Genomic DNA, 13,155 nt, shown 5'->3' with positions numbered 1-13,155 from the left:
TGGCCCTTGCGATCCCATCCCGAGAAGATGGGCCGGACGCGGGAGGCGCCATTCTCCCTCCGACTCCGGCTTTTCCAGGTGGTCGGAATTCCCGGCCCCGCATATAATCATGTTTCTCCAACCGCGGAAGAGCGGGGTTGCTCGGCAGGTGGTCAGCGCGGAGTCTTGCGTCCTAGTATATAGGCCCCGGATTTCCCGAGCTGCCTGTCCAGCGTTAGAGAACGCAAAAGATGCGGACTGTTGGCACTCCTGTGTTCCACCGGAGCCCCCGCGCGAAGGAACTGGAACTGACGAGTTCATCAGCGGTGGAGTTCGGATCAGAAGCAATCCATCATACGAGATGTCGCACCCGTTATCACCCTCTGCATCCACGCATTTGGGTGTCTCTAGGGTGCTAAAACGTCCGCGAGCTGCACGTGCGTGTGATAGATGTCGGCTCAAGAAATACAGGTGCGACGAACTGTCCCCGTGCTCGCAATGTAGAAGTGAGTGATGCTTGGTATTGTTGGCGCATGAATGACTTCCTGATACTGATCGTTCGACAGAGGGACCATTCGACTGCATTTATGTTGGTGGCTACCGTCCCCGAGATGGGAATCGGGGAGGTTTTCCAACTACCTCGGCCACACCAATGAGTACGGAGACATGCTATCAAACATCAGAACCCTCTTTGAACCAGCCATTATCCGGAACCCTACCCCGTGAGTCTGTCGCGAACGACAAAATCGTGGCATTAGACCTTGGAGGTGGGCAACTGGCGGCCACAGTGGACGATACCAGCTCGGTGGACTTTGTGGAAGAGGGGATCAGCGAGGTCAACCAACACACGAACAGCATCGAGTACCATGGGAACACTTCCTCCGCCGCATTCCTCGGCCGCCTGCAGTCGAGGCAGCGATCCGGTCACAGTATCGATGCTCCTGGGAGCCCAAAATCATCACTGATCTCTACACTACACAATCCGGCGTTCTCATTGCATGCCACCCCAACCCCGTCGGCCTTGAAAGACAGAAATTTCTACCTGGACTACGCCCACACCTTCATTCAAGGTTACTTCGATAATCTGCACTATATTCACCCCATGGTGGATAAAAGTGAATTCATGGCGCGCGCACACCTTCTCTGGTTCAGCAAGAGCCCGCAGCCCGGTCCAAGTTTCGTCGCACTCTATCTCAGCCTCCTTTCACTGGGTGCTCTCATACGCACATGGGATGAGGGCCGTCTTGGTGGGCTGTCTCGGTTTGAGTGGAGCCGACGCTTGTATGGAGAAGCACAAGCGTATCTGAATAGGTTGCAGTTCTCAAATGATCTCGACACTGTCCAGGCGCTGTTCATGATGGTCCGCACTGTCTAATTCAGGTCTTGCCTCGTTTTCAAACTGACTTGAGTGAATATCTAGGCGAAGATCTGCCAGAACGAGCTGAACCCTCACCGTGAAACTACCTCATCGATACCTGAACCGACCTTTAGGCTGACACGTTCCAGTTGCGTACATGTTCCTTGGCCAGGCTGTTCGAACGTGCCTCTCAGCAGGCTTCAATCGCAAAACCCCTTCCCCCCAAAAAGAGCTTAGTCTTTGGATATCGCGAACTTGGTGGTGCGTACACAACTTCCTTATCACAGACTTATGTCGGTGTCCTTGTCTCGTGCTGATGACTGGTCATCGCCGCATGGTAGGGGTCTATACTCTCACGAGATGTTAGTCATCCTGCTACCGGATGAAGTCCCACACACCACTGATCTCCATCTAGAGAAATGAGCTTTTCTGTTGGCCGACCTGATACACTGGGAATGGACGAATACCACACCCGCTCTCTTCCGGAAGTCGACGAAAGCGAGTACGCTATCATTCCCTTGATGGTTGATTTTGGACGCATCCTCCGCCGTATCTCCATCGATATCTACAACTCAAAATGCCACTCACAGGAAAAAATTCGTCTAGCCTTCCAAGTCGAGATCCAACTGGATAACTGGCTATTTGGACTGCCTCCGAAGCATAAACCTACCATCTTGGAGTATAGCCAGCCCCATTCGTCCTTGAAAATCTCTCTGCGGGATCCGAAATGGTCTCGTCGGCAGAGACTGGTCTTGGCTATCCGTAAGGCTCCATTGACGTCCTGGCCGGTCCCCATGGTATCGTGAAGCATGCCCAAATGCTAACGGACACAATTTTCATATTAGGTTATCATAACGCCAAAATACTTCTGTTTCGCCCGTTTCTGATATATGCTACATATCAAAACTCAGAACAACCACCCATACCCCTGCCACAACTGGAAGAAGCCATTGAGAAATGCATTAGTTCCGCAACCAAGACCATTGAAATCATGTACGATACTTTCCAGCAACATACATACTTCCGAAACTGGTATGCTATAACCCTCGGTACCCCACTGGTGCTGTTGCGATCGCCGATCTGATGACCGTCTTACAGGTGGTACAATACAACCTACGTGATATTTGCCACTGCTATAATTTTATTCCGCTTATCACAGTCGGGTCTTCGTTTACATCCGCTCTCCGAACTCGAAACAGTAGATCCTTTGTTCGCTACCGCTGACATGGCAGTCGAGATTCTGGAAGCTATGGACACATCCCCCGTGGCCAGAAAATCAGCTGAGATCGTCAAGCACCATCTTCGCGAACTCAGGAGGCTCAGTACCACGGCTTCACCAGTTGTCACCGCTGCGGATGGGCCAGAGAGGGCAGCAGTATCCGGACCGCGGAGTCCAGACACGTTTGGACTTGGAGATTTCTCTTTACCTGTAAGACTTGCTCCGATCCTTTCGATCCTAGTGTTTAGCCCTGCGGTTCTGATCCTTAGACCTGCTAGGACCTCTCTTATGGTGTGGACTTTCCGGACTATTCCTTCCAAAGTATGACAAATCTGTTCGTCGACTTCGACAACCCTGGGTACACCCAATGCGTAACGGATGATGTCAACGTGGATACTATATAAATAGCGACAGGAACACCGATGTTAGCGATCAAGGCGCAGAATGCTTCCGTCAGATTTATTCTATCACCGCACCTTAACCGTTCCCAGGTTGTCCTCCCCCACTGGTCTAGGGGAAATTGTGGATTGTGAAGTCGACTTTCCATTCTGGGAATCACCGTAGTTGCACTCAGTTCAAGTGAGACAGGAATTGAGAATCCCCGGTATCACGCCGACATACCCCTGTCGCTGGGTGTCAATCTTCCCCCACGAGCGCTAAGGCTAGCAACGAGGACTTAGCCCGCTTGATGATTCAAATTCGAGGAGGGGTGAGGAGGGTAAAGACGGAGGCAACAATGTACAGCAGGCGTACTGGCGATCAATTCGTGCGGTCTTTGTGATTGGGTGCTGGAAGTGCGGTACCCAGCTTGCAGTGCCTCTGCCTGCCTTAGGGTTATTCCCAGTACGGGTGCAGGATGATATAGAAGCAGCAGTTGAAAATGAGTATAGATCCCTATAGACCTAGTTTTGCTGTCGATGCATAAATATGTATTCTGGCTGGTGAAGAACATCTTATATACACAAACGTATAACATCTCTTCAAGACAGCGCTATGGGGAGAGAGCTATGCTTGACGACTTGATGCTTCACACTAAAAGTGGAATACTTCACCTTTTTCCAAAGCTTATGCTGTCCAATCTCGACGGATCATGACGATTGACAAGTCTGATCGTAGGTATTGCCTCGTGCAAAAACGGCCGTATCGCTGCCGTTGAGTCCTAGCTGCGCCAAGCTGTTTGTGGTATCGTTGTACAAGGGCCACCCATAGTTTTTCAGGCCGTTCTGGGGATCCCTGACGAAAGCAAGCCAGGCATCCTGCATGTAATGGCTTGTCCTGTTTTCCAGTGCAGTATTGGGCCCGAGAAGAGTAGATGTGCCGAAAACCATCGGCAGCTCGCCTGTGGGATTTCAAAAGAGTGTTAGTCTCAGATGTGTCTTGTTTTTCGAGGAGGCTACAACAGAAGGTAGATGCTCGCTCTCAAAAAGCATGACGTAAAGGACAAGGAAGACTCGGAGCAGGGAGATATACTTGAATGGTATGCCCCTAACCAGGGCACTGGATTCAAGTTGGGGAACTGGCCAAGGTAACGATACCTCCAGGCGGGAATGCCGTGCTCTGTTCTGGCTCTAGACGACGCAAGAAGAGTCAGAAACTTCAAGTATTTTTATACATTATGGTTGCATGAGAACGTACCGGGCAGCATCACCGGCCGGACACGCCATGGATGCGTTTGTTAATTGTTGAACCAAGGTCTCATTGGGTCCATTAGGGTTGAAAGCAACCAAAGTGGCAAACTCATTATTGTTGTTGCCCGTGAGGAACGGCTAAAGAAGAAACAGGGCATCAGTACTTGGTCAACAGACTTCAGATCAAAATATTAGAGCCCGATGACGGGCGGAGGGAGAGGATTGACATACAATTTTGGCGAACTTCCCTTTCGCCTCCAAGTCCTTGTAGCTTGACCAGCTTGTTTCATTGTCTCCGGTGGGAACAAACGAGAGGCTCTTTCCGCCGTTCTTTGTTGCGTTATAGTTATCCAAGATATTGATAATGTCGGTCGCATTCTTCTGCTGGACACAAGTAAACTGGTCGTCCACATCCTTTTGCGTGCAATTGAGTTGCTGAGCGATATAGGTAAAGTTGGACGTGTCGCTGGCACTGGTCCCCAAGAGCCCTGCAACCCCTGAGTCCGCGATCAACCCCTGGACGATTGGATCATCAGCCCAGGCGTATGCGTATTTGTCGACGGAAGATCCGCCAGCAGATTGACCCCAAAGTGTGATTCGTGTGGGATCGCCTCCGAAAGCGGCAACGTTCTCGTAAACCCACTCCACAGCCTTGCGCTGGTCTAGAAGTCCAGGGTTAAGGTTGTGTCTGCCCAAGCTGGCGGCATTTGGGTAGCCAAAGATATTGACTCGATAGCTGCAAGTCGTACTCATTAGTATAGACTCGACATTGATGAAAGTACAAGATCTCCCCCTGAGTCAAAAACACTTACTTTATCGAAATCACAATCACGTCCTGATTGTCACGGACAATTGGACCGCCATATTTATATTGCGAGTTAGCCCCTCCACTGGTGAATCCGCCGCCGGGGATATAGACTATAACCGGGAAACTCTGATTCGCCTTCGCTCTGGGCGCCCACAGGATCAGACTAAGGCAATCTTCTCCGGTCGTCGCTCCAGGGGCTAGCAAAAAGCCCGGAAGATATGTCGTGTAGGCCGTTGGTTGACCATTGTTCAATTGAATGCACGAATTGCCAAATTTGGTGCCGTCCAAGATCTCTGTCTCGGGTTTCTTGGTGACCGGAGGCTTGAATCGAAGTACACCCAATGGAGGCTCGGCGTAGGGGATTCGACGGAAGACCCGTACATTGGTCATGTTGGTCTCGAGTGTTCCTCTGATTGTGAAATGGTTCGTCTTGACCACCAGGTCTGAATCCTGGGCTACAACGCCGGAAATGCTCGCCAATAGAGCGAGCGCTCCAGTGCACGCCCTCACAAACTGAACCATTTTTGCAATATGGTAGGAATTTGGTATGCCTTTGCCTCTCGCTATCTTCCTCTAGGCGTTCCCTGCCATGCATGACAGACACCAAGAGAACAAGCATATTTATCCATCTTGGGGGCTATTGCAGAGCTACTGTATTTTGCCGAGAATGCCGAGAATGGAGCTCGAGCTGGTCATCTGATGAACTGCCGATGGGATCGTTTGCAGATGGAAGAATACTTATCCGCCCAGGTACCAAAGGATTGCGGAAGGTGGAGGCGGGGAGATCCAAATTTTGCGGAGAGCAAGACAAACAGAGTCAAGTATACGGGGGGGGTGACTTACTAATACCCACGGATTCCCGCGCTGCCTGTGTGCCTCTCTTCGCGCATGCATGGGACTACGGTTTAAGCATGGCTTACTCTGCTTTTACTCTGGGGCAATTACATTACTTCGGTTACTAGTATACACTAGTATATAGAGTATACCTAAATAGGAAATCTGGTAAGACCTCAGCCGAAGTCATGAAGAGTCTCCTCTATTGGCGATTTGAACTCATTATGGATCGCACTGGCAGTAGAGTGACGATTCGACTACATCCAGAGACATCCCCGTAGATAGTGGGCTTTTTCCTTCTCCTCATTCAGAACTATCACTATCGGTCATACACGGCCAGATTCCCACTGTTGATGAGGTTAATTCCTGCAGCCCTCCAGGTATCGCTTTCCAGGTGGCTGGTGACATTGGCATCATACACAAAATTTTGTGGATTGGTCAGACTATAGGCGGGCCATGGAGCCACAGCGGAAAATGGACCCGCGTTTGAGCCTGATCTCCAGGCATTGGGATCGAAGCTCGCCACGAAACTTACATAATGACCGCTCATCAGCCTCGCCAAGTCTTTGTAACTCTCTGGTTTACCCTGGAATGGCGGTATGCGAACAGGCGGGTAACCCACACCTTGGAGATTTAGCATGGCGAACGCGACTTCCACAAAATGAGTTGCTCCTTGTTCTTGATGAGACCACGCGGGGATGGCGTTGAAGCGATAAGAGTAGGCTGGAAGCCCTGCCGCTGCCCAAGTTTCGCAGGCTAGACGCCGGCCAGCGATGAAGGTGGCATCCCCATAGTACGTTGCAGCGCGTCGATACTCTGCCCCCAATGGAGGACCGAGTTCATAGTTTGGTGGAAGGTTTTGAAGTATCTCGACCGAGGTATCATCCGCGTAAGCTTGCAAAATCTGTTGCGCAAACTCGCTGGGAATTCGGGAGGCTAGTCTACTGTCAGAATACATCGCGCGAGAAAATCGGATGAAGATGTCCGCATACCATTAAGCGCATTGAGCCAGTCTTGGGTTGTGTTCAATCCTGTTGGACTGAAGGAAGTACCCTCATCGGAATTTGTACCTATTATTATCGGAACGTGAACAAATCGGCCAGCACTGAGTTGTAGTGAAGAGTGGCTGAAGATTATGTCGCCGTCGATTCGAGGGCCAAAAGCACCAGACAGTGACGAAGTGTTGACAACATTGTTAAGTTGTTCATAGGGAAGAGCTCGAAGGCACTGAAGCTTGTCTCCTGCATTACCGCAACCCGTTTGCTGTGTCAGGTTTTGGTACGAGCGTTCAGTGGACCTGTTTTGGGCCGACGAGAACACCGGACCGCCACTATCCATGATGGCACTTCGGAACAAACCATCGTCGCGCCCATTGTAGGCGGTCAAATGGAGACCGACCGACATCGCCCCTGCGCTCTGGCCCCATATCGTGACTTTTGTAGGATCACCTATGACTTCGGTTGGCTGTACTGGTCTCCTGGAACAAGGGAGAACGGATTATCTTACCACCGAAACTGGCGATGTTCTCTTGAACCCATTGTAGAGCCAAGCGCTGATCGCGTATACCAAAATTGGACTCCCCTTGGGCAAGTACCTCGTTGGATGACAAGAAACCCCAAGCGCTAAGACGATAATTGATGGATACAGCGAGAATGGGTTGTCCAATGTCGACTGAATGTTGCACAATGAAGGACATATTGTACCTCAGATCTGGTGCTCCGCCCTGGACAAACCCGCCCCCATATATCCAAGCAAGAACCGGCAGTTTCTCATGAAGATCACGGCCTGATGGGCGTATCACATTGAGATACAAACAATCCTAATGAACCAGCATCAGTCTGATCGCCTTGAATCATTTATCTGCTAAGGAATCACTGTTATAACTTACTTCACTAACATTGTAACCCATCTGGGAAGACTTTAACGACTGTCAATAACCAAGCTCAACATTGGCTGCTCGGCACTTGTACTCACTCCGTAACCAACACATTCAGCTGAGTACTCTGTCGCCTGCTGTACGCCGGACCAGCTAGTATCCAGTGGACGAGGATTTCTGAAGCGCAGCTCGCCGACAGGAGGCTGAGCAAACGGCAACCCGAGGAAAAAGTCCTGGTTGTACTCGGGAGAGTGAACACCAGAGTACGTGCCGTTCTGGAGATGGGCTAGTGGTGCGGCACCAAGGCCATAACGGCCGCTGAACGTAGGTACTGCGACCAAGCCGAGGGGCAGGGACAAAGTTTGAACGCTGAAAATAAACCACCGCATACTGCTGCTCCAAGTATACTCACAAGACTTGTAGCAATATACTCGTAGAGTTATTCGTAGAGGGAGCGAAAAAATTGCTCCGTCACCGTGATATCGACTGGCCTATATTATATGGCATGATATCAGAATGGACTAGCAAGCTTTCAACACCGAGTCGACCTTCAAACCAATTGCCTAGTCAATTCCGCATGTCCTCGGTTGCTTGTACCGAGGAGTGGAGCGGATAAATTCTTTCGCGAAGTGCGGGGGGAGGACTAGTTACATCGCGAGAAACCCATTTATGGTAAGGATCCACGGTTCAAAGCAGGAAAGGGAAACAAAATCGTTGCTCAATTGACCTCGGCTCATTAAACACAGTACAAAGTTGTTCAAAATCTGGCTTTATATGAGTGCCTAAGACTAGATGGCCCTGCGATCGCAAACGAATTATGGACGGCGGGCATTCGCCGGTTGGGATCCCGTTAAACTATCACAATTTGTAAAAGAGATGATTTGAGACCATATCACAAGCCTCTAATAGGCCCAGTTCCCACCGAGATTAGAACAGAGTATCGATGATAAAAAAAGAGAAAAACAAAACTCAGGAATTATGAGTAGAACAACTCAGAACAGACTTCTAACTGAACAACTCAGAACAGACTTCTAACTTAGAGGCAACACTCGCCTGAAGTGCACTCCAAGAGAACTCACATTTGATATAGTTTAGCGCACTGCTAAGCTTCAAACTTTTCACACTAGCACTTGAAGCAAAATTTAGGGCGTTTTTTGCCAGGTCTGGCGGGAAAGATTCATTGGTTGGGTGTGAAGTTGTCCATCGCCGACCTTTGCACCTCAGGACGACATCGTTTGGAATCGATCAGCAGAGGTAGGCGCTGCAGCATTCCCAAGTGTAGCCGCTACCAGCAAATTCTTGACGGTGGGATGGTGGCTTTCAGGGATGTGCTACTTTTTGTTACTGACAAAATTGTACGTACGTTGTCGATTGTTCACAACAAACTTCAATAGAGATGTAATCGTCAAGCCGATTAATGCATCGAGCGGCTTCGATATCATGACTGCCAAATAACCCGGTATATATCTGATGGCTATCCCTATACGGAAATTTCTGCCCAATTTTTGGGCGTCGTCGGAGCGACTCTAAGGTGTATCAATTTCCCAGAATGGGATCATGAACGGTACGAATCTTTATTACTCCCGGACGATGGTCCCTCGTATGACATCTACACACAACTTGCACATCTCCTCAGAGCAGAAGTCGGCGGAACTTCGGGTTAGCCATAGGCCTTTACACTCAGGCCCAAGCATATCATTGGGGCGGATGTTTCTCAAAGCGGTGGAGAAGTGCTCGCTACGTAAACGGAATGCACCTGCTTGAACCTCCTACCCTGTAATTGTGCCTCTTCTATACGGTGGTGAGGCCTCCGACTTCAGCTCCGCTCCAACCTAACCTAACTTGTCGGAACACAGTTTTGCGTTCTCATCTCAAGTCAGAACAGTTCTCAACATTCCTGTGATGGAGATAGCATCCGAATCAGAATCACTCAACTATTTAGCGATCAGCTCTCATCAACTAGATACCAAGACTTTCGTCCACTGGGCAGTTCCTGGTGCAGCTAACTTCAGCACGCTGCGAATCGACCGGAGTGTGGCACCGAAAGCGTCTCAAGAAGTTCCGTTTACGGTAAGGAATAGATCTAGCGATATTAGTTGTTCGCGCACGCTAGATACTGCATATCACCAAGTATCTGTCTGGCTTGGGACCGACACACCGCCGCCGAGCATGCCGAAGATATAGATTGCTTACAATGCCTCCACTCCAATCCTAGCGCGCGACAAGTCGCGTAATGCCAAATCATCTATACCCAAATCACGCCAACTACATCGAGAGGGTTGCTGCGGCGACCGCGGCTTCTCTGACTTCGGAGGTTATTCTTCTCTACCGCGTGCAGAAGTATAACCAACAGATCCAAAGTGCGAATATTCCTTTTGTATCTACCGAGGGAGGGCTACACCGACGTGGTTGCGAGGAAGACCTTCGAACAGCCAAAGCCGTTGAAGTTTGAACCATTCACTTTTGTACACACGTACTTTGATTCAAGCCAGTTTCACATAGAAAGAGTCTAGTGAATTGATTCGAAGGGTGTGACACTTTTAGCGGGTAACCAGGAGAACTGGTGTCTTGGACTTTGCAACAAAAGGTATGCGACCTTTCAAGGTGAAGGTATGAGACACGATCTACAACCACAGAAAGCTGTGTATTCTTTTCTCCTCATCTCAGTAGCATGGCACGCCCAGGTAGCGGCTTTAACTAGAAGCGTGTTCAGCTAGCGCTTGATTCGCGCCAGCGGCACGCGCTCACTACATCGCCTGGCGGATATAAGACAGAGAGCGTCAAACTTGAGGTTAGTTATGCCAAAGCTAGCGTCTACCTATTGCATTATTCATGCTCCATTGCCATGAACTATGGAATCACTCTAGCCGCTCTCATCCTGTCGAAAGCTATGTGGTAGGCTTGGACTGTATCGATGGTCTCGTTGAACCCAACGGCTCTGGCGGCACTCAAGTCGTAATCACGGTCAAAGAAAGCCTTGTTCATCATAACGTCCAAGAACGGCCAGTAGTAGGACTCTGGCTGACTGGGTTTGAGATCCTTTTTTTGAGTCAAATCATTCCAGACATTGATGTTTTTCTTGACGAATTCCGACGGTGCCTCAAATGTGTCCTTAGGAGCAACCCCTTTAAGACCAAAATAAGCGCAGATCCTAGCCCATTTGTCCGCCCATGTTACCACGTCCCCGTTTGCAATATTGAATACCTTGCCGTTTCCACATTTCTCCGGATTCAGGGCCGCATAAATTTCCATCCTCGCTGCAATGTCCTGAAAGGTGTCGGTGTGTTTGTGGCGGTAGCCATGTTCCGCGCCTGGGAAGGGCACTTCTGCACCAGCGCCTCGGACTTGGCGGTACAGGCTCAGATAAAAAGCCAGGCCTTGAGCAAGATTCATCACATTTGTTCCAGGTACAAACCCAATCATCGCATCAGGACGGATCTCGGTGAATGTCCATGAAGCGCCTTTAGACAGAGAGTCGAGCACATCATACTGCGAGTAATAGAAGATTTCGTCTGCAATCGGTTTGGGAATCCGTGGATACGACTCCTTGAGCGGGGTGGTAATCTTTACAGCATCTGGTCGCTCTGTAGATTGGTCAATAACCGGATACAGGCATCATAGACAAACATACCTAGTCCGTATACCTTCCCTCCTGTCTGTAGAATAAAACTTTTAACGCAGGGAGACACCACCTGGACGGCGTTGACAGCAGTCCTTATAAGAGTAGTATTGGCATTCACTAGAGCCTGTTTGTCCTCTCCAGGGTCCAGATAGACAAGCAAGAAGACATGCGTCACAGTTTCAATGCCTTCGACCTTTTCCTTTAATGTTTCGATGACGATATCAACCGGCCCGGTGAGATCGATACCGCTGTCCAGCTGAAGCCTTGAATCGTTCGGCCACTGTGTATCTACAGTAGACAGAGAACGATTAGATAGGGCGGTTATCTTGCTGAAAGTGCCGGGTGTCGGATAGCTTAGGCACTCCTTAACAAGCGCCCATCCTGATATCCCCGATGACCCAAAGATAAGGGCGTGGTTCTTCGTAGACATATTGAGGCTTCGGCACCTTTTAGTGTGGTAGAACGCTCAAAGAAAAGAATGTAAACAAGCACCGTCACTCCATCTTTATATCGTTTGCAAACAATAGAACACTCTGGGAGGAGACAGAAAAACCATACCTTTTGGCATTTATTTAGATCCCATGCTACAATTGCATAATATTTCTCATGAAGAATGATAAGGAACGATTTAAGGTCACCTTCGATCAAGACTAAGATGATGGATTCAGGTTATGCACCTACCCAACTTAGGAGGTGGAGAGTCTTGATGCCCAGTTTGGGAGGTGGAGACTGGTAACATCAACCCAATAGATACAACGTTCGGCCGAAACTCAATCATTCTTTCATAGGGCTTTCTTTTGTCTTTTTAGCCTGGTTTGCGGAACAGGCTTACGCAGGCGAGTAAATTTTGGCGCCTAGCACAAATGAATAGAGCAACACAGTGTTGACACGATAAAGAAAGGGCTTTCTAGCTGAAGAGGAAGGTGGAGAACCACGACTGAGAAATCAGAAGACTATATCGAGATCTGGCGGAGTAATTATTTTTCCGACGGGCCAAAATAATACTTTTTTATGGCCGAACCAATATGCCCGCTTCTCCTAGGTCTACCTTTATGACCATAGTCAGTAACTATTTGTCTCTATATAGAAAGATTCCTTGTTCTGAGTGGATTGATCGTGGAGAGATACTCTTGAAGCGGTGTTTATGCGAGCTACAAATCAATCAACCAGCTTTGGAGCAATGAGCGGGTGGGCTGACTACTCTCCAGCTATATATAGCCGTTTATGGCTTTTTTCGTACCAACCTGTAGCCCTCGCCTAACCTAGCAGAAAGTGAAGCTGGGAAGAAGAGGACTAACCGGGCTTAGATTCTCATGAAATTTGACAAAAGGAAATGAAGCTCGTGACTGCGCGGCCCAAATGGAGGATAATACAGTAATGTTCTTGATTTTTGGCGGGGTTAACAGCAGATTGGTACGTTCTATCTGCCGCCTTGTGTAGGCAAAGACACCAGATGCGTTTGACGGTCCAAATTTACGTGGTAATCATAAGTGTTGGCCTGGCAAGGGGGAAGAAGGTGAGGGGGGACGGAGTCTGCGCGGATGTTTGCCGCTGAGAACGGGGGACCCCAGTTAGTGTCCCGGCGGAGCAAAATTCCTCCGCAAAGCATACACTGTTCCTCGTTACGAGGATACCTGTATCAGAACATGAGTTCACATTTATAGGTGAAGATATTGTTTCTCTGTAGGCCTAGTAGTCTAGGCACAGACTGTAGCGCCTTTTCGCGGCAGATCGGCGCGCGGAATGGAAATAAACTTTGAGTGTAGCGCCAAATTTGTCCTGTAGCGTTATATTTATTGTAGCGCCAAATATTCTGTGGCTTAGCCTCGTGG

General features: G+C 49.3%; 5 protein-coding genes across 5 annotated transcripts; 2 read left to right on the top strand and 3 right to left on the bottom strand.

Moving 5' to 3' along the window:
• Positions 1 to 340: 340 nt before the first annotated feature.
• PV08_11037 (uncharacterized protein) lies at positions 341 to 1,354 on the top strand (the record flags this gene model as incomplete). Its single annotated transcript, XM_016385349.1, has 2 exons — positions 341 to 485; positions 546 to 1,354. 2 exons carry the CDS (start codon positions 341 to 343, stop codon positions 1,352 to 1,354), a joined length of 954 nt encoding a protein of 317 aa, XP_016230293.1.
• A 401-nt stretch (positions 1,355 to 1,755) lies between these two features.
• Positions 1,756 to 2,959, top strand: PV08_11036 (uncharacterized protein; the record flags this gene model as incomplete). Its single annotated transcript, XM_016385348.1, has 4 exons — positions 1,756 to 2,098; positions 2,182 to 2,368; positions 2,435 to 2,765; positions 2,834 to 2,959. The coding sequence occupies 4 exons, from the start codon at positions 1,756 to 1,758 to the stop codon at positions 2,957 to 2,959; spliced, it is 987 nt and encodes a 328-aa protein (XP_016230292.1).
• Positions 2,960 to 3,643: 684 nt separating this feature from the next.
• On the bottom strand, positions 3,644 to 5,513 carry PV08_11035 (uncharacterized protein; the record flags this gene model as incomplete). Its single annotated transcript, XM_016385347.1, has 5 exons — positions 3,644 to 3,894; positions 4,026 to 4,123; positions 4,191 to 4,321; positions 4,415 to 4,919; positions 4,996 to 5,513. The coding sequence occupies 5 exons, from the start codon at positions 5,511 to 5,513 to the stop codon at positions 3,644 to 3,646; spliced, it is 1,503 nt and encodes a 500-aa protein (XP_016230291.1).
• A 631-nt stretch (positions 5,514 to 6,144) lies between these two features.
• PV08_11034 (uncharacterized protein) lies at positions 6,145 to 8,090 on the bottom strand (the record flags this gene model as incomplete). Its single annotated transcript, XM_016385346.1, has 5 exons — positions 6,145 to 6,761; positions 6,818 to 7,273; positions 7,332 to 7,644; positions 7,714 to 7,743; positions 7,800 to 8,090. The coding sequence occupies 5 exons, from the start codon at positions 8,088 to 8,090 to the stop codon at positions 6,145 to 6,147; spliced, it is 1,707 nt and encodes a 568-aa protein (XP_016230290.1).
• Positions 8,091 to 10,551: 2,461 nt separating this feature from the next.
• Positions 10,552 to 11,753, bottom strand: PV08_11033 (uncharacterized protein; the record flags this gene model as incomplete). Its single annotated transcript, XM_016385345.1, has 2 exons — positions 10,552 to 11,285; positions 11,333 to 11,753. The coding sequence occupies 2 exons, from the start codon at positions 11,751 to 11,753 to the stop codon at positions 10,552 to 10,554; spliced, it is 1,155 nt and encodes a 384-aa protein (XP_016230289.1).
• Between the last annotated feature and the right edge of the window lie 1,402 nt (positions 11,754 to 13,155).

This window comes from Exophiala spinifera, assembly GCF_000836115.1.
Source record: "Exophiala spinifera strain CBS 89968 unplaced genomic scaffold supercont1.9, whole genome shotgun sequence".
NCBI classification, from domain to species: Eukaryota; Fungi; Ascomycota; class Eurotiomycetes; order Chaetothyriales; family Herpotrichiellaceae; genus Exophiala; species Exophiala spinifera.
The sequence above is the reverse complement of the archived record's forward strand: the minus strand, read 5'-3'. Positions and strand labels throughout refer to the sequence as shown.